At 29.2% G+C, this 25,322-nt stretch overlaps 2 protein-coding genes and 1 long non-coding RNA gene across 3 annotated transcripts; 2 read left to right on the plus strand and 1 right to left on the minus strand.

Annotated features, from left to right (window-relative positions):
* Nucleotides 1-3,628: 3,628 nt before the first annotated feature.
* Nucleotides 3,629-4,337, plus strand: LOC128284145 (uncharacterized). The gene is made up of 2 exons (XR_008274477.1): nucleotides 3,629-3,930; nucleotides 4,060-4,337. It is a non-coding gene; the product is annotated as an uncharacterized LOC128284145 (long non-coding RNA).
* A 4,127-nt stretch (nucleotides 4,338-8,464) lies between these two features.
* On the plus strand, nucleotides 8,465-10,926 carry LOC108473770 (annexin Gh1-like). The gene is made up of 5 exons (XM_017775515.2): nucleotides 8,465-8,590; nucleotides 9,285-9,430; nucleotides 9,623-9,841; nucleotides 9,936-10,148; nucleotides 10,441-10,926. Exons 1-5 carry the CDS (start codon nucleotides 8,515-8,517, stop codon nucleotides 10,735-10,737), a joined length of 951 nt encoding a protein of 316 aa, XP_017631004.1. The 5' UTR covers nucleotides 8,465-8,514; the 3' UTR covers nucleotides 10,738-10,926.
* Nucleotides 10,927-24,138: 13,212 nt separating this feature from the next.
* Nucleotides 24,139-25,077, minus strand: LOC108473057 (uncharacterized). The gene has a single exon (XM_017774621.2). It carries the CDS (start codon nucleotides 24,893-24,895, stop codon nucleotides 24,278-24,280), a length of 618 nt encoding a protein of 205 aa, XP_017630110.1. The 5' UTR covers nucleotides 24,896-25,077; the 3' UTR covers nucleotides 24,139-24,277.
* Between the last annotated feature and the right edge of the window lie 245 nt (nucleotides 25,078-25,322).

A 25,322-nucleotide genomic window follows, 5' to 3' on the forward strand; every position in this document is an offset into this window, starting at 1 on the left:
CGCTCATTCTTTGTAGATGATAGTGAAGAAGTGTCACGAGCAGATAAGGGTGGAGTTGTCTTAGAAGAAATAGAGCCTTGAGGTTGAGAAACAAGAATAGGAATAGATGCTTGCTGAAAAGGCTGAAAAGATGACCCTCGATCACAACTTGAGTGTTGAGAAAATGAAACCTATTTTGAAGCAATTGGAAAATAACTTTCATCAAATATCACATGTCTAGAAATAAAAATTCTACCTAATTCATCAAGGCACTTATAGCCTTTGTAAATAGCACTATGACCAAGGAAGACACAAGGCTTAGACCCAAATTGAAGCTTGTTTTTTTTATAAGGCCTTAGACCAGGATAGCAGCAACACTCAAAAGTCCTTAGATGCAAATACTCATGTTTGGCATTGTAGAGTAGCTCATGTGGTGTAACACCCCAAAAATTTTAAATTTATAAAATTTACATAAACTAGATCCTAGTATTATTGGTTTAGTAAAATCTCTAGAGAACCAAGGTTCAAATCGCACCTTTTTCACTTTTCCTTTTTATTTTTTCTATACTTAAGGAACCAAGGTTAAAATAGCTTATGTATTAGTTTTGGTAAAATATGGTCATAGAGTGCGTATTAGCTCAATGGCCAAGCTTCATCATTTCTATCCCTTTGAATTGAGGTTCAAGTCACATTGGTTTTAGTTCTTTTTCTTGATTTCGGCCAAAAAGGGTTAATTACCAAACAACCCTTATTTTTTCCAAAGTCCAACTAATAAACCACTTCTTAGCATAATTAGGATTTCCTATTTGATTCTAACCCAAATTGGAATCCTCATTCTCCCTATTTCTTCTCAATTTTCTCTACAACCCCTCTTTTGTAAAATTCTCTCAAAGTTCTTGCTGGAAATTTAGTTCTTGAATCTTAACTTTGCAGTCAAGACCAAATCGGACCGTTTATCATCAATCATTGAGTTTCGTGCCAACAACTTTTAAATTTCTATCAAGATTGGTAATTTTTTATCGTTTCTCAATAACTAGATCTCATCAATTCTAGTATAGTTTTTATAAGGTTAATATTTAGTACATTGGTAATATATTTTTTATTTCACAAGCAAAATTATCACGGTGTCTCTTTCTTTAAATTTTACTATATCTTTATAAGACATTTGTCAACCCCTGATTTCACTTGTGGAGTCTAAAAACTCCACTAACTATATTGAATAATATTCTTTTTTGAACACCATTAATTTATTATAAAAATTTATAATATGATGATAATTTAGATATTAATTTAAATACTAAAAAACAAATATAAGTTTAAAGTGACTTAGGCTAAAAATTTTAAAAGGATGAGACTAATGGGATGAATATTACAAATTTTAAACACAAAAATAAAAGAAAAATAAGTAGTTAGAGTATCTAATAAATCAAATAAATTGCAAAATAAAAAAGTCAAAATCATTTACCGATAAAATATTAAAATGTTAATTTTAGCTGTTCAATTTTATTTGCTTCAAAACTGAAAACTCCTCAAAGAGTTAAGACATTCTTGTGGTTGCTTGTTCGGAATAAGATCTTAACAAATGCAGAACGAGTACGATGAGGTATGTTTTTCTCTCTTTTTTGTGAACAGTGTGGCAAGTCGCATGAGTCTGCCTTTCATGCTGTGAGAGATTGTGATTTTGCTCAATTGGTATGGAAGCATGTATTGCCGAGGAATGTGTGGAGTGTCTTTTTTAATTTTAATATTGGGGAATGGGTACACTGCAATATCTTGAATAAAGGGATGCTTAATGTTGATAGTGGTGAATGGTTGACCCTTTTCTCAATAGTGACTTGGTCCATTTGGAAAAATCGCAATGACTTTATTTTCAAAAGTGCTAGTAGAAGTAGTCATGATCTCATTGCATCGGCTCTTGCCTGGACGAAGTCGTGTGGTCTCGGCACTAAGATATCTTATCTTGCTTACTCTTCTAAAATTGAACAAAGGTGGCAACGCCCTGAGTTAGGATGGGTCAAGATTAATGTTGACGGCTCTGTTCCGATTAATAACTCCAAAGCAGGGATCGGAGGTGCTGTACGAGACTCGAATAGGAAGTGGCTGACGGGCTTTAATATGGTAACAGGGATGGATGAAATCTTCAGGATCGAGGCACGAGCGGTGATTGAGGGGATGAAGCTGGCTTGGGTGGAAGGGTATAAACAGGTTGAGATTAGTTGTGATAATGTGATGCTTATGGATACTATTTGTAATGGGTTTGCATCTATTAGTAACATTACAGAAGTCCGGTTAATTCATGAATGGTGTAAGAAGGATTGGAAAGTAAAGTTTCGGCATGTGTGGCGAGGAAGTAATAAGGTTGCTAATAGTCTGGCAAAGGCTGCAACAGGGAAGTTTAATCAGATAGTAATGTTTCTAGGTCCACCAAAGTATGTAATAAGGCTGCTTGAAGAGGATAGTCAAGATCACTTATATGGGAGGAACTCGTGTGTTGTCCATTCCTAGATATTAGGAGTGTGTTCTCTTTACCAAAATTTTTTTATTTGCTTCATAACTTAAATGTTAGTATCGGTAGTTCAAATTTATTTTTTAAACTTTAAATAGAATTAATATATATTTTAACTCTGAATTTGGTAATTTAATATAAATTTTTAATTTTTTGATTTCACATGCATAATGAATGAAGATAGAAAGTTGTTCAAAATTCATTTGTTTAGGTTTATTTCAAACGCACATTTTAGTAAAGTTATATATTTTATAATTTCAAAAATAAGTATAATATTATTTTGTAAAAATTGCATCTACTTTTAGAATTTTTTTATTTTTATATTTTAAAGATTTTTCTCTCGAATTTTTACACTATTATATATATAAGCTTTAATATTTTAAAATTATTTTTTATAAATATTATATTTTTATAGGTTATAAAATAATTATAGTTTAGATTTTTATAATTTTTTATAAATTATAAAAACTATAAAAAATAAAAATTCAAGAATTTTTTCTAAAAACATAAAAAATGAAAAAAATCTTTAAGTTTCTAAAAATACATTGTATTTCTTTTCTAAAAATATTTTTATATTATTTTCTTGGAGTTATAAAAAATAATAGAAAATTACTAAAAATATAATAAATTAATGTCGAGATTCTTTTATTTTTAGACAAATGGTTGTCTAAGTTCATTAGATTCTTTTATTTACTATCAATACAAAAATAAACAATAGCAATTAGGTATCTAAAAAAGTATCAAGAGCAAGAAAAATGTAGTATAAGAAAGAAACTTATGGTGCAAGAAAAAAATTAAAAGGAAAGAAATAAACTTGAAACGTGATTCATTGTCCTTGAGACAACAAGTCTTAAATTTTGTTCCTAGGATACAACAAGTCTTAAAAAAAACATAAAATAGTGAAAATAATATTATTGAGTTTATATATAGGTACATTGTGTTTTTCATTAAAGAATATGTCACTTGGTGCCACGAGTTAAAATTTTCCACAAAATTACAACTTTTGAGAAAAGATAATGCTTATTCTTTTCTTTTCTGTTTTTAAGTTATAATTATTCAAATAAATCTATTTATAAAAAATAAAAAAATAAATTATTTGCACCACCAAATTTAAAGACCCATATTTTGGATTTATACATGTATACATAAAAGCCGAATTAATAAGGTGATTTATCTAGTGGGTTAGGTATCCAACCCAATTATCTAAGGGTGCATTTGTTTGCAAGGATTTGAATTTCCGGAAAATATTTTTCTGATTTTACAGTGTTTAGTTGCTTGAAATTAAATTACATGATTAAAAGATTTTCCAAAACACGGTAAATTATATGAGTTTTTTTAGGGAAAATGTCTTACAGATTTTTAATCGGTAAGACATTTTCTGGAAAATCTTCCTCCACTCTCACCATTCGCTCTTCATCCGTTCTGTAAGATTTTCCAAAAAAATGGTAAGATGTTCTCATTCTTCCGCTCTTCATCCAGTTCCCTTCTTCATCCATTTTGTAAAAGTTATTTTGTTTAAGAATCTTTTTCTTCTTCCTTTTTTTTGTTTTTTTAAGTTGTAATTATGTTTACAGATTGGCTCATCCAGGAGGACCTGTTTAATAACTCTTTTATTCATCCCTTCTTCATCTGTTCAGTAAGATTGGCTGTCAATAATGCTTAAAGCTACTGTCTTTCAAAGTACTCTTTTATTCATTTCTTTTTCTTCTCTACTTTTGATCTGTTTAAGTTTTCTTTAATATGATTTTTTTTTTGAATTTTTGCTTAATTTTGCATTACAGACCTGATCTAGTTCATAGAAAAATTATTTGTGTGCTAAAATTTGACCTTTTTTTTTAGCTAGTTTGTCAAATGAACTCTAATGCTCTGTTTGTTTCTGGGTTTTGCATTATTAAGCTTTTTTTTATGCTTTATTAAAATGAATGTGCTGTTCAGAATAAAAAAATGTTAATTATTGATAATAGTTGTTAAGAATGCTCAATTTTAAGTATGAAATTGCTGCACTGAATATACTTAAATTTGTCAAGGAGATGAACTACTACTGGTTGAAATAATGGGGAATTATGGGAGGTTAAATGCCAAACTTTGGTTTCTGTCCAAATGCTGGAATTTTAGTATTTAATTTCCCTGTTTAAAGATGTTTTAAACTTGCTAAAAATACAACAATTGCATATGTTATTTACTTAATTAAATAAATGGTAGCGAGTTCTTTACATTTTCTTCCTTGGTTGTTTTGTTGGATCTTTATGCTGGTATGAGTGATGGAATTTTGATGAAATTTCTAGCTGTTGAAAGATCTGTTGATTTAATATACCGCCTTATGGTTGTTTATTGTTGTTCAAAGCATGATGAAATAAACGTGTCAGGTGTTGCTTAATATATTAGAACAGATATGGGTTTCATTGATATTGTGTTTCAATGGTCTCTTGAAGATATATTCAACGATAATCTTTATAAGGATCAGATGGGTTTGCCTTGTTCTCCATCATAATCATCATCATCACCCTTGAATCTTTGGTTTTCTTTTTTTGTTAGACCTTATTTATGGGTTTTCTTTGCAGCTTTTGGAATATCCATTTTTATGGAAGTTGAAAATGATTGCTCTTATACTTAAAAATAATTGTGGCAGTGAACTGGAATAAACTTTCTTTGTGTGTGTGTGTTGCAGCCCTGGCCCATTTTTTCATTCTATATTGTGAACGTCTTGCTTTTAGCTGGTCATTGGTAGATAGTTACGTAAGTAGTGAATCGTGTATAAGACTTGTGAAATTTTTGCTAACAAGGGAATTAGGAACTAATAGCAGCTAAAACACAATAACTTGTTATTTTCTTGCTATCAAACTCTTTTAAAATATCGTCAGTCATTTTACTCCTTCAGCAGCCTATTATTGCCAAAGCCAATATCTGCTTGTAAAAACAAAGCAGCACTTGATTAGCTCCCTTTTCCTTCGCTTGCATCATGTTCCCCATTTATATATACCAAATTTTGACTGCAATTCATGAGGCCTCCATTGCTAGTTCTTCTTCGAGGGGTTTATACAGATACAAGAAAAGGACAATAAGAAAAAAAAATGAAGTCCATTGATACAATAGTTTCTCTTGTTGTAGTTAATTTGAACTATATATATATATGTATGTAATTTGTGTAATATATTGTTCCACTTTTGACCCATTTTTCATTTTAGGGTGGTAATCGTTGAACCAGTTCTATTTTTTTTATATGTTTTAAACAATTTAACATTTTACTCTCCAATCATTGTGTTACTCTCCAAACTTTGGTTGATTTCAATTTATGACAGTTAATATTCTAACTTAATAATTAAGTATTATTATATATTTAATTTGATTTATTTATTTATAAATAAATCATTGTAATATATGTAAAAACAATTTAAAATATAAATTTATTAATTAATATATGTAAAACAGCTTTTCCAAAAAATATTTTCGAAATCTACCAAACAATGAAAAATATTTTACATGATTCATCCAAACACCAAACACTAGAAAAATAAATCATTTTCAGAAAAGTAAATCATTTTCCAGAAATTATTTTCCGAAAAATATTTTACTAGCAAATAAACGGAGCCTAAGTTATAAATAATTTTTATTTAAATTCTTTATACTTTATATATGCTTAGAGTATAAGATTACTAATATTACAAGATACTATCATCAACTTGGTTAACAATTTCAAGTTGATTTAAGTAAAGGAAATTGAATATTTTTACTTAAAATATAAAAAAATATCATTTTCCAGAAGAAAATGAAAAAAAGTGGGTAAGCTGAAGGATTAAAATATAATTAATCCATTTAATTAATAACTAAAAAGAAAAAGGGTTCCAGCTACCAGAGCCAGTTGTCCTGTTTGTAGATGATGTAGCACATGGGCCACGCTGCTAACCATTTCACAAATGACTAATGGAGGGGAGTAAGTATAGGAAGATGAAGTAGCAAAGGAATAATAATATTTAAAATACATGAGCTGATCCCCATCTTCGATTTTTAGTATTGTATAAAAAAAATAATATGTTAATAAAATGTTTATTATTACACCAAACATTCGATTGACGAATAAGTGTATTGTATCTAGCATCTAAATTAGGATTTCATTCAAATCATTCAATTAAAATTCTAATATTTATCTGATTTAAACATCAAAGTTTTATTTTACTAAAAATAATAATATATTGATATATTATTTTATAAATTTTAATCATTATACAATTCACGAAATTAAAATTTTCCCATTTTCATTTAATATAAAAGATTTATATTATATTTTTAAATTTTATTTGTAGAATTAAAAAATAATGATATTTTTAAAGGTTAAAATATGTCATAAGTTCATGTGTTTTTATAAGTTTAGAATTTAATCATTATACTTTTATTTCTAAGAATTTAATCTTTTACTTTTTAGATTTCAAAATTTAAGATAATTGTTAAAATTATTTAAATTCATTACAACGTCATTCTTTTAATTATATTGCTACAAAGTGATTTTTTTTACTTTCAAAATGTCACACCAACAAATTTAACCAAAATAATTTAACAATGTTAATATTAGACCTTAATTTTGAAAATTGAAAAATAAAAAGACTAATTTTAAATTGATTCTTAAACACAAATCCGGATGTTGACTAACATTTTTCTTTTATTTTTATTAAAGACAATAAATGCTTTAGGTAAATTATTAAAATAATCATTTTTATTTCTCTCATGTTATATTTTAATTATTTATATTTGAAATATTATATTTTAGTCATTTACGTTATTGTGTTGTAACATTTTAGTCATCGAGTATTAATTTCCGTTAACAGTGTAACAGTAAGCTGAGGTGGCACATTAAATCATCATTTGAAACGAAAATTTTAGGTTAAATTATACAATTGGTCTTTATATTTTTTCCGTTTTGAGCAATTTAATTTTTTTCCTTTTATGTTAAAGGAGATGAAGAATGGAGGAAAATAGAGGGAGAAGCAGAAGAGAATGAAAAATAAAGAACATAAAATAATTTTTTGTGCTCAAAAACAAAAAAAATATATGGGAATCAATTGTTTAATTTAACTTAAAATTTTTATTTGAAATGATGATTTAAAGTGCCACATCAGCTTACCGTTACACCGTTAATGATAATTAACGGTTTAGTGTCTAAAATGTTACAACACGTTAATGTAAATGACTAAAACGTAACATTTTAAATATAAATGATAAAATATAATTTAAAAAACAAAATAATTGTTTTAATAGTTTACCTAATAAGTTAATTAGTCTTATATAGTGAGTTGTATAGAAATGTTTAGAATTTTAAAGAGTTTAATCTATGATTTAGTTTTTAAAATATTTTAATTAAATTTTAAAAATATTAATATTACAAAAATTCCCTTTCATTAAGTTTGTCATTTAATATCATCTTAAACTCAACATGGAGCATACATATGATAAAATTGTTAGCAAGTATATACCTATTAGATGAATAATTTAGAATTTACATGTTAAAGAAAAATAGCTCTCTTAAATTTTGTTGATGTTGTCTACTTTAATATATTAGATTCATGCTATTCATGTGATGGGTACATATACTTTACAATTTAACTCAAACGTATTTTAAGTATGTTTGACATTATATTCGAATTGGTATTAAACACCTAAATTGAGGATTAGATTGAAATATTTTAAAATTTAGAATTTAAATGAAGTTTGGTGACGATTACATTATCAGATGTGAACGTTTGAAAACGCGAGCAGTTTGGCTTTAACACCCAACAATCCTCCAACACGTGTACTGTTTTATGATCACAGGTAAGAACCATCGCTCTATTACAATAATATCTTGTTCTGTCGTTACGTATTATTGCCTCAAAAGTGATGAAAGTTGAAAAGAATGGCGGAAATTTCCATGTGATTAGTACTTTATTTTTTGCCAATAAAATTATTTTCTATGCACTATATAAAGTACCTTAGGCATTTTTCCTCATCACCATCGTCTGCTATTCTTCACAAAAAAGAAAAGAAAAAATACAGTGAAAATGGCAACCCTTAAAGTTCCAGCTCATGTACCTGCCCCTTCTGAGGATGCTGAGCAACTTCGTAAAGCTTTTGAAGGTCTTTCTTTATCCTTTCTAAAATGGATATTTGATCCGTCTCTCTTTTTTTTTCTTTTAAAAAGTGAAGATGCTCCCTTTTGCTTGATTTGTTGTTGTTGACCTGATACATTGCTTTGGATCATGGGTTTTATTTACTTTGACTGATCGGCTCTCTTCTTTCCTGGTTTCATCTTTCATGTTTTGTTATCTGTCTTTTGTGTTATGATTTCTGGAAGTAGGTGATGTGATTTGATGAGACTAAAGGGTTTTTTTTTTCTTCTTATTCAAAGGGATCTTTTTTTTTAAAAAATTCTAAGAATCAATAGAAATTTGACTGAACTCTGATAATGTATTTTCTGATCTGATCTGATAACTGTTGTTTTCTTAAACTGACTGTATTTTATCACCATCTCTGCACTTTGAATGACCCTTGTAATTTTGGGATTACATGGGAAGGGGATTGTTGAACCAAACATTTCTGAATGAATTTTGGCTTGATTTGAAGTAAGGTTAGAAGGGTACTTGGGACTTGGATTATATTCCTAGTTACATCAGATTCACCTTTGCCAAACAAATCATTGGGATCTTGTATAGTAATCTAGCTTTTGTTTGCTGCAAGACCATCATTTATGGGTATGAAATAATGTTTAGATTTGTGCTATTTTGGGTGTAAAAATTGATTATTCACATTAATTTTTGCTGGTGTTTTGCAGGATGGGGTACAAATGAGCAATTGATTATCGACATATTGGCTCACAGGAATGCAGCTCAGCGCAATTTGATTCGTAAAACTTATCGTGAAGCTTATGGGGAAGATCTCCTTAAGTCTTTGGATGAGGAACTTTCAAGTGACTTTGAGGTGAGGTTTTGACTTTCATTTTTCTTAATCTGGTTGATGATACCACAACATTTTACATGGCCGAGTTATCTAATATGGAATAAGTATGATGATGTTTGGCTTTGGCGTGCAGTCTTTGTAGTTCACTAGAAAGTGAGATGAGTATGATTATTTTGACTTGGGTACTTTTGTTCCCCTTTTGAAACTCGACAGCGAGCTGTGGTGCTGTTTACTTTGGACCCTGCAGAGCGTGATGCATTTCTGGCTCATGAAGCTACAAAGAGGTTCACATCAAGCCATTGGGTTCTCATGGAAATTGCTTGCACTAGGTCTTCACATGAACTGTTCAATGTGAGGAAGGCGTATCACGATCTTTACAAGAAATCCCTTGAAGAAGATGTTGCACACCATACCAAGGGAGACTACCGCAAGGTTCGGTCTTAAGTTTCTTTGCCATGTGCAATTCGGGTTTTTCCCCCCTTTTATTTTTTTCTTTGACATGTTAACTGATTAAATGCTGGTGCAGCTTTTGGTTCCACTTGTTAGTGCATTCCGATACCAGGGAGAGGAGGTGAACATGACACTGGCAAGGTCGGAGGCAAAGATACTTCGAGAGAAGATCTCAGACAAGCAGTACAGTGATGAGGAGGTCATCAGGATTGTAACAACACGGAGTAAGGCACAGTTAAATGCTACTCTGAATCATTACAATACTGCATTTGGGAATGCTATCAACAAGGTATATATTTTGGTTTTCTTCTGAAATTGCATTAAAGTTTAAATTTGTATCATTTATCAGCCTCCTTGCAATAATGTGAAGACAGGGTTGTTCATCATATCCTTTTAACCCCATAACAGTGGCAGCAAAGGAAACTCCGAAGGAAGACTCTTTTTAACAAGTAGCTGAGCATAAGCAGATGCCATGGTCTAATTCAATGTCACTATGTATTGGCAGAATAGAGTTGCAAGTTGCAGAGTACAATTATATGGCATATATTAATTCAAACCGATAATGAATTACTGGTTTGCAGGATTTGAAGGCCGACCCCGAAGACGAATTCCTGAAATTGCTGAGAGCTGCAATCAAGTGCCTGACTGTGCCTGAGAAATATTTTGAGAAGGTGCTACGTCAAGCAATCAATAAGCTGGGAACAGATGAATGGGCTCTTACTAGAGTGGTCGCCACTCGGGCGGAGGTAGACATGGTACGTATTAAGGAGGAATATCAGCGAAGAAACAGTGTGACCCTGGAAAAAGCGATTGCTGGAGATACCTCTGGAGACTATGAGAAAATGCTGCTTGCGTTGATTGGAGCTGGAGACGTCTGAGCTGCTTTCCTATGTTGAGTTGTTGGTATGAAAATTTAATTTGCAATTTGAGGTGTGAGTTATGTTTGTTTGGTTGTGGGTTGTGTGAACATGGCTTTTGTATGCCGCTGCTTCCGTGTTAGAACGTTCACGATGATGTGTTTGTAGATATATTTCCCAATAATGCGAGAGTTAGGTATTGCTGCGGTACTTGATTAGTATCAGATATGTTAATGTCGAGTTAGTCGAACTAATTTTTAAAAAAAAGAAAAAAGAAAAAGAAAAAGGGATAAAGTGAGCACTTCAAGGAAAAAGAAAAAGATGTGTTATGGTAATAATTTAGGATGGTTGTCAAACGTTACATGATGCGAGTTTTGAAGCATGAACACGGATACGGACAATTGAAAAATTTTTATGTATAAATATATAATAATTTTTATTATAAATAAATGGGTGTTTAAAAATAATAATAAATAATAAAATACTAAGTAATTATAATAATATATTATTTTATTATTCTATTTTAAGGTAAATTAAATTTTATTCTAAGATTTACCTTATTTAAATAAAATAACTTTAATAAATAAAATAGTATGGTCTATCAATTAATGCTCTGTGTTGAGTTGATTATTTGTTTATATCAAATTATAGAATAAAATTTTGAAAATTAAAATATATTCTAAGTAAGATTCTTAAAACTGGACCGGTAGTCGAATTGGTAAGGCTAATTCATATGGTTCAATTGAATAAATCATTAAAAAATATTTTAAAATCATTAAAAAATATTTTAAAAACAAAAAGGTAGTTCAATAAGCTTTTAAGCTTGGTTCAACTGGCCTTTGCGGGTCAATTAGTTTAATGCCACTCTTTAGATTGATACTCAATCGGTTTAAACAACCATGACTTTAAGTATTCATACTTCGTACAATTGTAAATTAGGCATCCTATTTTTATTTTCAAGAATTTATTTCCTCTAATATTTAAATTTTTAAATTTACTTTCAAATTATATATAATCACATAACATTTTATTGAAAAGTTAATGGTATTAATTATTTGAAATAATTAATTATATTATAAAAATATTAAATTAATTAATAATAATATAAGAATATAAATACAAAATTATGTTAGAAATTGAAGTACAATGATTAAATCCAAGCATATTAGAAGGACGAAAATGAAAAATTAACAATTTTTGTAAAATGTAACGAAAAAGGTGGCATGGTGAATGTGTACCATGTGTCAGCATGAGGAAGATTTTTGGATCTTATAGGTATAGATTATAGGCCCATAAATCACACCATATTTATGATTTTTTCCTACCCTATGTTCTATTTCCCCTTCGCTCTTTGGTCTGTCTTTCTCTTTTTTAATTTTTGCTCTTCTTCCTACAACCTTAACCGTTGATTTTAGAGTTAATCTTGGATGGATGCCATTTACTTTAAAAGTCATTGAGATTTGATTTAAAAAAAAATGAATTTAAAGATGTATTTATTAGAAGAATTAATCCAAAAGATTTAGAGACTTGATCTTAATTAATAAAGTTAGTTTCAGACAATGAATATTTAATTCATTTGTGTTTATACTACTAGATTGGAAGAGCCTACTTTGTATTTGTTGAATAAGATAAGAGAACAACTTTTGAGAGTTTTTTTTTTTTTTTTTGAGGGGAGTTTCAGTTTTCAAATATCCTCTTTAAGCTTTAGTAATTATGAACATCTAAATTTCTTTACTTGTGTTAAATGACTTGGAGATGGTGAATTCTTATAGAATATGATTGTTTTTAAACGAGTGATCTACAAGGATTATAGCTGTTATATATTACTAGAATATGTCTATTTGTTATGGCTAATGAAATCAAATTAAAATTTTAATTAAACATAATATTTCAATTATTTTCTATGGACTTCTTAATCTACCCTTAACCTCCAAGCCCCCAACTAATTATACTTGTATAAGAAGGACATTGCACCTAAATTTACTTAGACCCCTGAGTAGGTAACTATGAATTAATATTCAGTGAGCATATATTGATTCAATTTTTAAAAAGATAAATTCAGAGTTAAAATTAACTTTTTATATTAAAACCATACAACTTATGTATCAATCTAAATCATCATATCACAAAAATAAAAAAATAATTATAATGTTATTAAAATTAAATTTTTATGTGAAACCATACAACTTATGTAGCAGAGAATAAGGTTCTCCCAGACATAACTGGATCATAATAGGTGTGGTAAATTTATGGCTAAGATAGGAAGTTTGGTAGGAGTAGAACTGTGTTTATCTGAGCAACATCTACAAACATGGTGAAAATGTTGGATTGAGATAGATTGTTGTCAACTAACCAAATTAATGTTAATTGAATTAAGTAAGGAGGTCTCATCATAGATTTACCTTTACCTAAGTTAGTTGATCCAAAATTTTGAGTCATCTTAGAACTTAGTATTTTTTCTTTTGGATCCGGCCCCTTTCCTAGTGGTGAAACTTCTGATGGTGAACTAGATATGATACCAATTTTATTTTTATTTTTTAGTTTTGCAAATTGTTCTAAATGAATAGGAAAATGGAAGAAAAGTTTAGACAATTCGATTTATAGTAATTTGACTTCAATTGCCTACATCCATTACCTTGGTATACCTCAACTACGGATTTTACCAATTCACTGTACTTTTTTATGAGGCTAAGATAGAATCTTCCCCTAAGTTTTATGACTTAACTATAACCCTCTAGTTTTAACAAGGTTCAACTAAAACTTTTTACAATTCACTTAAGGTTTTATTCCTCAAAAAACTTAAGTAGCTTTTTGCAATACAAAGAAAGATGTAAATAGTAAAGAACCTTGGAGTGTATTTACAAGTGTTAAGCTCTCTCAAAGAATGAATGTAAGAATAATAATAAGATTTAGCAATAAGCACTTTAGAGATATGTACAAGAGAAAATGAAGAAATAATGAATTTGAAGCTTTTCTCTTGATTCCTTAGCTTGAATGCTCTTCTCTAGTGTCTTCAAGTGTTCTTGAGTTACATATATACCCTCTAACTTATTTTTGGATGTTTGGAGCCGTTGGAAGAATTTATCTCGAGCATTTAATGCAGCTTGCAAGGTCAAGTCTAGATACTCTTAAGTATTGAGACTTGAATGAAAAATAGCGTTTAGAAGTCTTGAAGTCTCGAGACTTAAAACAATAAATCTCGAGATTGCATTGCTTTCATTTAGTCTGTGGTTATTGTTTTCATAAAACTTGAGACTAAGGTGGTAAGTCTCAATACTTGAGCTAGAAATTGCATTTTAAAACTTAGAAATTATTTTGAAGGGTGTTGGAGTTATTAAAAAATATTTGTAAATTACTTAAGTTATTTGAAAATAATATAATTTTTTGGTGAAATTGAAAATAATATTTTTAAGTTTTAAATATACCTGAAAATAAAGTAACATTTGATTGAGAAAATTTTGAAATTAATTTTATTATATCAGAATATTTGAAAATCAAAGAAGACAGAAACATGCACTCTAATATAGCTCAACTCGATAAATGAAGGAAGAACAAACAGCTTGCATGAAAGAAGGTTGGTAATTGTAGAAATTTACTCCAGTAATTCTTCAAGTGTCTTGATAAAAATCTCTAATATATTCCAAAATCTCATCATCCAAGTAAAGAATAATTAATAAAGGAAAGAGATAATATCTCCAGAGATTATTCTAGTTTCTTATTATAAAAAGTCTTAATTTGCTGTATAAAAACATGAAAATAAATATACAAATTAAAAATAACCAATACTCAAAAATATGGAAATTGATTCAACCAAGATGCAAACATTACCTAGAAACCATGTTCCAACATACTTTTTTCTCCAAAGTATGACAAAAAATGTTATAACATTTTCTTTTTCAAAAAAAAAATTTGAATTACTATAATGAATTATGAAAATATTTTATGAATTAAATAATTATGTAAAACACGACATAACACGAAAAATAAGAAAAATATAACATACACTCACAAATTATGAATCCGTAAAATATAAATATAAATATAAATATAATAAAAATAAAGACATTTATAAAAAAAATGCATGAGAAAATATGGTAAGGAGAGATAATCTAGTTGTATTATATAGAATAGACTTTAAAGCTGATTACCTTAATTAACCAAAAATAATAATTTATGCCCATTTACTATTTAACCAATGCTTTAATATTTCAAAATGAGGAATATCCTTGCTCCGATAGCTTTTAAATTAGGTTATACATTTATTGTATGATTTTTTTATCAATTATTATCTCATGATTAATTATATTAATTACGGGTAAGATAAATATTATTGATTATTCTTATTAATTTAAATTAATTAGAAATAAAATATTTTTAAAAGAATATGATATCTTTAAGATAAATAATCTTTAACCAATTTCATTAAAATAAGAATATTATTAAAAAATAAATTGTTAGTAAATAATAAATACTATAGTAGAAATAATAGTTACATCTATAAATGAATAAAAGCAAAGCACTTATTAATTGATAATTTGTTAGGTTATTATTATGGATTTATGGGATATTATCTTTTAGTAATTTTATTCTTGGGATATTATAGGATATTCTTATGGAATTTTACTTTTTAGCAATTTAATTTCTACGTAAGTACTACTATATAGATATATATATTTACACCCTCAAGGTCTATCAATAAAATTTAAAAGATTACCGTATTCTTGTCATGGCATCTGAGTAAGGTTTCTGACACAAATTTTTTTCTTTCATCATTCTAAATGGCTGGCGGTGAGCTCTCCATTTTTCTTGTGTCCTCAAGATCGACCCAGTGACTTTATTACTCTTATTCTATTAAAGCTCAACAATTTCGTTGATTGGGCTTATGTTGTTCGTGTCACTTTGTCTTCTAGGCGCAAATTTGGATATCTTAATGATACCATTACAGATCTTGTTCCTTCTTGCTCAAAGGATGGTTGGGTTATCATCTATTGTATGCTTGTGTCCTGGATTCTCAATACTAACGATCCGGAGGTAAGCTCGATGCTTTCCAATTATGATCATGCAAAAATTTGTGGGATGATTTACATGAACGTTTTTCCATTGTCAACGGTCCATGTACCTAACAATTAAAAGCAAATATTAGTCATTGTGAGCAAACCAAGACTATGAGTGTTGTAGTTTATTTTAGTAAATTAAAGATTTTGTGGGATAAATTAAATAATCATAAACCTTTAATTTGTTGCAAGTGTGAACGATGTTTATTTAAATCAGGGAAGGCGCATGAAAAACGTCATGATCATGATTGGCTTCATCAATTTCTTCTTAGTCTCTATTCTAATTATTATGCCCAGATTAGGTCTACACTGCTTTCCCAAGATCCTTTTGCCTTCCTTGAATCAGGCATTTCAGCAAATTACTTCGAAGGAGCACGTACAAGACATTACACAAGTCAAGGAAGAGAAACCCTAAATTCTGGGCTTTGCAGTGCGCATGAAGGGTCAAAACAAAGGCTAGGTTGATCGTAATGATAAGTTGACCTTGCTGTGCACTTATTGCCGTCGCTAAGAGGCATGAGGTGGCTACCTGTTTTGACTTACATGGCAGCCTTGATTGGTGGCTCAAGATATATGGGAAGCCGGAGATGAAAAGTGATAATTGCGATGGCAAGACAAGTGCTGCATATTCGACGCAGCAAGTTTTTCATGGAAAAGGTAGTGTGCAAGCCAATGTTACTACCGTAGATACCAGTCATGGAACAACATTAGCGCAGAACATGGTAGAGGCAGCACAAATGTCAGAGGGGGCGACACTTCTCAGTTTTACCACTGAGCAATTCTAGTCTCTTCTGGTGGTGTTCGGTAATAAACAATTAACTTCCACTCCATTAAATGGTAAGCCAAAGAATAATTGGATTATTGATACGAGGTGTCCAAATCATGTTACAAGTGATCTTATGCGTTAGATGAAATTGAGAGATGTTGTAGCATGTTCTATAGGACTCCCTAATGACCAAATAGTGGTGGCTACCAAAGAAGGAATGGTTAGATTAACAGACAAAATTCACTTAAAACGCGTTCTTTATGTTTCTAAATTAAATTGCAATTTAATTTTGGTTAAATTAACAGAAAAATAATTCTTGTGTTGTTTAGTATATCTATTAGTTAATAAAAAAGAGGTTTTCAAAGTTTTCATGTCATTTATTGCTATGGTTGATCATTAATTTTCTCAACAAATAAAGTGTGTTAAAAGTGATAATGGGACGGAATTTAATTGTTTCCAGAATTATTTTCTTGCAAATGACATTATTTTTCAAATATCTTGTGTTGGTACTCCTCAACAAAATGGGAGAGTGAAAAGGAAACATCAACATATTTTAAATGTAGCTCGTGCTTTGCATTTCTAAAGAAATTTGTCTATATCTTTTTTGGGGGAGTGTGTGTTGGTTGCTTCTCATCTCATTAATCGAACTCTTTCACCTCTTCTTCATAATAAAACACCTTATGAAATGTTGTTTGGTAGCTCTCTTTTGTTTGATGATCTTCATGTGTTTGGTTACTTATATTTTTCTCATAATCAACGTTCTAAGGGTGATAAGTTTGCTAGTTGAAGTCAAAAGTGTGTTTTTGTTGGGAACCCTTTTGGCAAAAAAGGGTTGATATTTCTATAATTTGGATTCTAAGAAGTTCTTTGTGTCCCGTGATGTAAAATTTTTTGAGGATTTTTTTCTATATTTGGATGAGAATACTGCAACCATTGAGCCTGACAATGTTGCTTTGCCATATGGGAGTGTGGATGCAATTTTTGATACATATCTTGGTCAGTCATAGGTGTTGCAACCTGTGGTAGTTCTCTTGCTTGCTACTCCATAGCCTGTGAATTCGCCACCTGCGAGTTCTCCGACACCTGTGGTACCTTCTTCTTCCTCCAATGACACGATGGTACAAAAGGGCTTTGGGCAATGATGCGCTTGAATTGTGACGAGGATGTAGGAAGAAATTTCCTTCTGTGAAGCTTCGGGATTTTTTCACTCATACCATCATAAAGAAAAGTCCATATCCCACCTCACCTACTTTAGGGCCTTCTTCAAGTACTTCATTTCCTATAACGCATTATGTTAATTGTAAAAAAGTTGTGAAACATCAAAATTTTCTTGCAGTTATTATTACAGGGGTTGAGCCACAGTCTTTTAAAGAGGTTATGAAGGATGCAACATGGCATGAAGCTATGCAAAATGAGATTTATGATCTAGAGGATAATGACACTTGGCCTATGGAAACACTTCCTCCTGGAAACAAAGCATTGGGTAGTAAGCAGACGTACAAGATTAAATATAACTTCGATGAAAGCATTGAGAGACTTAAAGCTCGTCTCATTGTTTCACACATCAAATTTCAATGTATTTCACTTCTATTATTTCGTCCACATATTTTCTCAACTTTAACAATTTAGTTCTTTTCATCATAAAAATTTCATATCTTCCCACAATTTCACATTTACAATACTTTATGCATATTTCATCATCTCATAACACATTCATTAAACTTTTATCATAATTTCTTTATTCACATATTAAATTGTTTCACACTTAAACTTTTGTACAATTTTCAATCCCTATTGCCATGTAATTTATTTTTCACCATATAAGCATTTTAATCAAATAATTCATTATAATATCTTATTTCAAATAAAAATTTTCATGCATATCACTTCTCTTATTTCAATTATAAATTTTACAAAGTTTACAATTTAGTCCTTAATATCACGAAGATTCATTATTTACTATAATTTCACCTTAATATCACTTTGTAATCAATTAACTTCTTTTCATAAATCTCAAATGTATGTTTGTTTTATTGAAAACAACTTTTATGAAATATTTTAGGAAATCGCTAAACAATAGAAAATATTTTACATAGATTTATCTAAACACCGAAAATATTAGCTTTTCTAGAAAAGTAGGTCATTTTGCAGAAATCATTTTCTGTAAGCCATTTTCAATTAAACAAACGGAACCTAAATATAGATAATATAGTGATAAACCTTCTTATTAGTAAATAATGAATAATATAATAAATTTTTATGTTAACAACTGCTTGACCTAGTGGTAAGAGTAGCATGAGAGTTTGGGTTCAATCCAAGAAATACTATTTCCCTCCTTCAATTATATAAAAAAACTTTATAAGTTTTTTTTTTTGAAATAATTTCTAAGTTTTGAAATAAGGCTAGCTTAGTAAGCTAACTTATACCGAAGTCTTCAAATTGTAATAAAAGAGTTAATTGCACCAATTATCCCTAAATTATGATCTTCATTTTAAATTAGTTCTCAAACTTTAAAATATTCTAATTACATTTTAATCTATCAATGTTATATTAATAAGGTCCTTTTGTTACTAAAATCATTAATTTAATCATTAAATGAGATATCAAATCTTATGTGAAATAATTTAAAAGAAAAATTTAAAGAAAAATGAATATTATAAGAATGAATGTTATAAAAATCTTGGCTTTGAGGTTTTGAAGCTTTTACAAACTATCGTTCACTCTCTATCTTTTTCAGTTTTATTTTAATTTTAGTTTTAATTTTTTAAAAGTTATGTGACAATATTCTACTTTTCTTTAAAATTTCCATATGGTCAAAATAATGGTTTTAGTAATGGAAGGACCTTATTGATATAACATCAATAGTTAAAGAATGTAATTAAAATACAAGAGTATACCTTAGATCTGAGTTAATTTGACGATCAATATAGAAGATCTTAGAAGAAAGCTATTTGGATTTTGGTTTCCAAATTCGTGATAATCAAAGTTGTTTCATGAAAAAAATGAATTGTAAAAGAGAAGAGAATGGGAGCTTTTGATTGTTGTAATCAGTGCAAGTAGAGAAATTCATACAACAATAATTTTAACATTCAAATGATTTAAATGAGAACTTCCAAATAGTTCAGTAACCATTTTGTAACTTTTTGAATTTGGGTGAGCAAAACGTAAACTTACTAATAGTTTAATGACTTTAGGTGTAGTTTATTTTTTTTAAAGTACAACTTATAACTATATCATATCAACAATTATTTTATATCAATTATTATAAGTATTGAATTTTAATTTTATTATATTAAAATATATTGAAAAATATTTATTTATTATGTTTTATTAACTTTGAACTACTTGTTAACTTTTTTTTAAATTTTTTGGTACATTTAACTTTTCTTGATTCTTAATCCTTAGTTAATTTTATTAAATTAAAATGTAACACCCTATACTTGGTCTGACCGTCGACTCCGAATATCAGGATGTCACACCACTGTCACACATTAAACTCATAATAATTTGTCACGTTATTAATAAACCATTCTTTTTAATAAGCATTCACATGAATTTTAAGTCCAACATACATCAATCAACATTAAAACATGCTCAACATACTTCAATGATACTAATATTAACAAATATACATGCTTTTGAACCACTTAAAAAAAATTCCTGAATAAGTACATAGGTATCAATACTGTAGCATAAGTATCGATATTTCTCTTAAGGGGTATCGATACCGATTGGAAAATCAATACCAAATCAGCATTCTATTTCCCGTTTAAAAATCAAAATACAAGAAAATATCGGTACATTTCAAGAAGTATCGATTTTATTACCCGAAGTATCGATGCTCGTGATAAGGTATTGATACCAAATTATAATACTAACTTCTTGCACATTGAAATATCACAAACGTATCATTTTTAAAACCCGAATATCGATACCTCTGCTCCAGATCACAAAAATAAGCAGTTTAAAGCAATCATTCCAATCTAATTTCAGTCCATTCAACATGCAACTTATACCACATCAAACAATCGTCAAAACGACTATAGTATTAGTTCAAAACACCGAAAATATGTCCAAACAAGAATCAACATATCAAGATCCAAGTCCTTAAATCTAAAGCAAATAAATCATGGAAACATCCTAAATATCATGGCAAAACCCAACAAAAAGTCTATCACATTGCCTTTATTTCCCATAACAAAAACAAAAAATTAAACACCTATGAGATAATGTGAAAGTCTAGCTTGGATCACTCCCTCTGAACCACATTGCTCACACCGGAACCCAACTAATTAGTAATGGTTTAAAAGGAGTGGTGAGCTTTACAAGCTCATTAAATGATCAGAATAGCTATCACGCAAACATGTCATCATGCATTATCGAAACAACCATTTAGCACAATTAAAACATTTCATACTTTAGTTACATATTACCCATTCATACATTATCTATTGATTTGTTTACATAACAATCACATATCATTTAAGCATATATCATAACACTCATAAACACATTTATAGATAATTTGGCACTTGAATTATGAAACGTAAAAGTGGACTCTATCACCACTCATCGGATACACAAATCTCCAACACACCAAAATACTTATAGAGTCAAACATATCCCCAAAAGTGAAGCATAAAGCTAACAGTCTCTAACACACCAAACATGTCTTGTTGAATGGAGCTTAGCTCACATTCCCTTATCTTTCCAACCTATCCCAGGGCCTCAATGCCCAAAAACACAATACATATAGGTGAGTACTCAGAATCTTATGGTATGCCAACTATATCCAATGGTCTCAAAGATCACAAGGCCCAAATATTCGTTATTAACACACACATTAACTTATCGTTCACTGCACTTATTTATTGCAAATATCACATTATAAACACAACATTATTTCTATCATTTAACATGTAAATATGCCTACATTTACACTTTAACAACGGTAATCATGAACACATAACACATGCTTTAGCATCTCGTCTCAGTTCACATTTTTACAATCGCACTAGCACATATTTCACAAATTAAATCAAGAGTACAAGAAAGCTTACACTCAGAATTTAAAGTAGGGTTTTAGGCTACTTCTAAATTCCCAATTAACACAATGAATTGTGTCCACAACCAGTGATTCCACACATTCGCCAATTACGCTTTCATCGAAATGCTGAAAGCTCAAACTAGCCTTTCCTTAACTCATGGAAGGTCCTAATGAATCCGAAGATTCAACACAATAAATCACACAACAATACAATCAACAATTAGCTAAGGACTCAAGTAACTAAAACCTTCGACATAGCAAACTTAAATTTCAAATATCTTGGTCTATACTTAATAGTTTTGCCTAAAATGAATTCCATTCATCTAATTATTCACCTACAACAGGTTCTCAACCTTTAAACTACACAAAACTACCCAAAACATGGTATCTGAATTTTCGACATGTTTATGGTAATTTTCATAAAAATCCATTAAAAGGGTGGAAATCTTTAACAAAACTTCAAAGCAAGTTTATAAACCTTCTAATTACATCATAACTAATTTAAAAACAGTTTGAAACCATATTTTAAACCCAAATCCTGAAATTCACCATTAACGATCCAATTTTTGAGTTTTATTTAAAACATGTAATTTAACGGCTAAAAATTTAGTTTTAAAGACTAGATAACATTAAAAATTAATGGGTAGACAAATGGTTACCTTCGATGGAAGAAAAATGAGCTTTTGGTCGAAAATCTGAAAACTTGAAAAACCTACAAACTTGACAATGGAGAAATCTATATTGATTTGGGTGTTTTTCTTGGAGTAATATGGAGGTTTAATGTTGGGAGAATGAAAGAAATCAATGGAATTAGGATTTGAAGAACAAAATCAAATGCGAGAGGCTTGGGAGAGCAAGGGGCGACACAACAAGATGAAGAAAATCTATCGTGAAAATAAAACTATAGATGGGGGATATTAGGTTGATTTCAAAATTTGATTTAACTGCTTTATAATCAGTCATTATGTCAAAATTGAAAGTCTTTTGAACAACATTTTCAAAAATTGATTAAATTTTCAAAATGCCATAGACAAAAGCATTTATGAATACCATACAAAAGAAATTCCCGAGTTCACTAAAGCTAAAATTCTTAAAATATTCCTAAAACTCCTACGCCCAATTTTGGAGTGTGACATAAAAATACGCTTTATTTATAAATTTATTATAATCTGAATAATTTATAGTATTAATGAAATATTATTTAATCTTTATTTAGCATTTTTAACTTTGATGTCTTTCTTAATTTAAAATTTTTAACTAATGTATTTTTATGTTTCAGAATTTATTTATTTTAATTACTATCAAATTACTTATTAAATTATTTTTAATTAATATTTTATTAAATTAAGTAATAAGTAAATTCTTATTAGAAAACAATGTCAATAAAATAATGCTGCTAGAAATGAGACTAAAAGAGCCTAGTACACATGAGATTTGAATCCTAATTTACTATTTTTGGACCATTAAAGAAGAAGAAGAAATGTAACAAATACGGTAAATTTTTTAAAAAAAAATGTTTTAATGATTTGTTTACTAAATTATCAATGACTTTATAGATTAGGCAAAGTAATTGAAAATTGAAGGGTCATAATATGGTGTTTTCACAAAACATAAGATAATTTTGAGGTAAAAATTAAACATAAGTTTTTTTAACAATTATGATACTATCTGTTATTTTTAATATAATATTTAAAATTAAACATAATTCTTTCCCAATTCATAAATAAGAAGATAATGCGCTTGACATACTCGAACCCACGTCATTTTCCATTGATAATAATGATCATACCAATTAAGTTAAGATTCAATCGACCATTTTACTACTAAGATATATTGTAAATGAAAAGTAATAAAAATATCCGTATTTCATAAATTATGTATTATTGAATATGTTTTGAAAATCAATCCAAGTTATAACTTTATATGTTAATTACATTAATTACTTAAATTTAAATAAATTTATTCTTTATTTATCAATATCATATATATAAAATAAACATTTTAATGCAATTAAGCATAATATGTCACTCCGTTTCTTCCAAGGCAAACCAAGTTTAAGTAAAACGTAGGTTAAAAATTTAAAAGAATGTTTTGGGTAAACTAGTAGTATTCATACTCATAGTAGAAGAACTGATGCAAGCAGCAAGCTATATATAATGTAAAATATATTATATGAATATATATCTACACATTAAAGTTAAAGCTTACACAAGAGGAAAATGAATTGTTGTGATTTAAATTATGAGAATAAATTTGATAAGAGCATTCTAAAATTTTAGTTTTTAAATATCAATTAAATTTCAACAATAAAGATCCATATTTAATCTATTCTTTAATTTTAATTAAATTATTTAAAACTTGATATATAAAATATAAAAAGAGCAAATCCTGAAGTGGTGAATTTTTTGGAGTGTTGAGCTTTAATTGTTTGTTGTTTATGAGATTTTAGTTTAGATGTGTTGTATGTATTGTTACTGAGAATTAAATGTAATAACAAAATTCATTAAAATAAATGAAAGCTTTGGCGAATAAATAAATATAAATAAGTAAAAGAATTTAAATTGTAAATTTAAGCCCGATTGAATCTATAAAATGTAAATTCGAAAGAGTTAAGTAGAATGAAATCTCTCTCTACATTGTTAATTAAAAGAAAAAGAATCTCTCAACAACAAGTTAAACATTGTTTTTAATTGGCTAAAGTGCTTCCATAGCAGCCGCTAGTGCAAATATTTCATAATCTGCACAGCTGCAGCACCCTCCACCAACATCTTTGCATCCACATCTATCCCAGCTGTTCTTCAAACTTTGTTTTCTCTTCTTCTTCTTCTCTGTTTCCACAATTGCTGGACCTTCACCTAATTTCATTGATATTTGTATTGAAGGAGGCTTAAGACTTTCAAGAACACAATCATTCACGGACATGGTAACCCAATACTTCTCAATCTCCATGTTTGGTGATTCTAAAACAGCCTTCCATGGTATTTCAGCTCTTCCCAAAAGCTTTGACTTCCCCATCTTTCCAAGAACTGTCATCATTTTGCTCCTGCAACGGAGCTCAAAAACTAGGGTTTGTTGCTTCAGGCCATTGATAGATTCTTGGGTTCCCGAGCATTCCAAGGAGAAGGATTCATTCCAAATGGGGTCCAACTTTGAGGAGATCTCATGGCTGTCTACTTTAACTCTCTTGTTGCTTCCTGCAAAAAGATAGTATCTCACAAAAAGATTTCCAGGGTACTTTAGCTCTATGTTTCTGGCTTGCAAGACTTTTAGTTCACAACAAAGAGAGGGAATAAGGAAATGAGGGATACCCATTGAGAAAAAAAATTTCTTTGCTGATTACAATAATGGATTTTTGGTGAGGATTTCTTTGTGTTAATGAGTTCAGATTGACAGGTTATATATATAAGGAGGATAATGGAAGGAAAGTGGCAGCGTCCACTCAGAGGCTTAATGTAGTTTTTAGTGCAAGAAAGTGAATTGTCCACTAAAACAATTACTATATAGTTTGGAAATCCTATATAGGCATTTATAATGTGAAGTGAAAGATCCCAAGAGATTCTGTAGATAGCATTTTTTAATTAGAATAGGTCCCTTATTAACCTCGAAGGGCTGGAAAATCATAATTTGACCCCTGCAAAAGTAAATTGCAACCATTCCATTGGACTTGTTTGCTAGTATGATATTTTTTTTAAATCTTTTTGCTTTTGATTAACTCTTAAAATCATAGATAAGACTGGAT

This window comes from Gossypium arboreum, chromosome 11, assembly GCF_025698485.1.
Source record: "Gossypium arboreum isolate Shixiya-1 chromosome 11, ASM2569848v2, whole genome shotgun sequence".
NCBI classification, from domain to species: domain Eukaryota; kingdom Viridiplantae; phylum Streptophyta; class Magnoliopsida; order Malvales; family Malvaceae; genus Gossypium; species Gossypium arboreum.

Excerpts from the sequence above, each read along its gene's own strand:
- LOC108473770 (XM_017775515.2), top strand. The coding sequence starts at position 8,515 with ATGGCAACCCTTAAAGTTCCAGCTCATGTACCTGCCCCTTCTGAGGAT. Across the intron at positions 8,591-9,284 it reads ACTTCGTAAAGCTTTTGAAG|GATGGGGTACAAATGAGCAA; the intron begins GTCTTTCTTTAT and ends GGTGTTTTGCAG. Across the intron at positions 9,842-9,935 it reads CCAAGGGAGACTACCGCAAG|CTTTTGGTTCCACTTGTTAG; the intron begins GTTCGGTCTTAA and ends ATGCTGGTGCAG.
- LOC108473057 (XM_017774621.2), bottom strand. The coding sequence starts at position 24,895 with ATGGGTATCCCTCATTTCCTTATTCCCTCTCTTTGTTGTGAACTAAAA.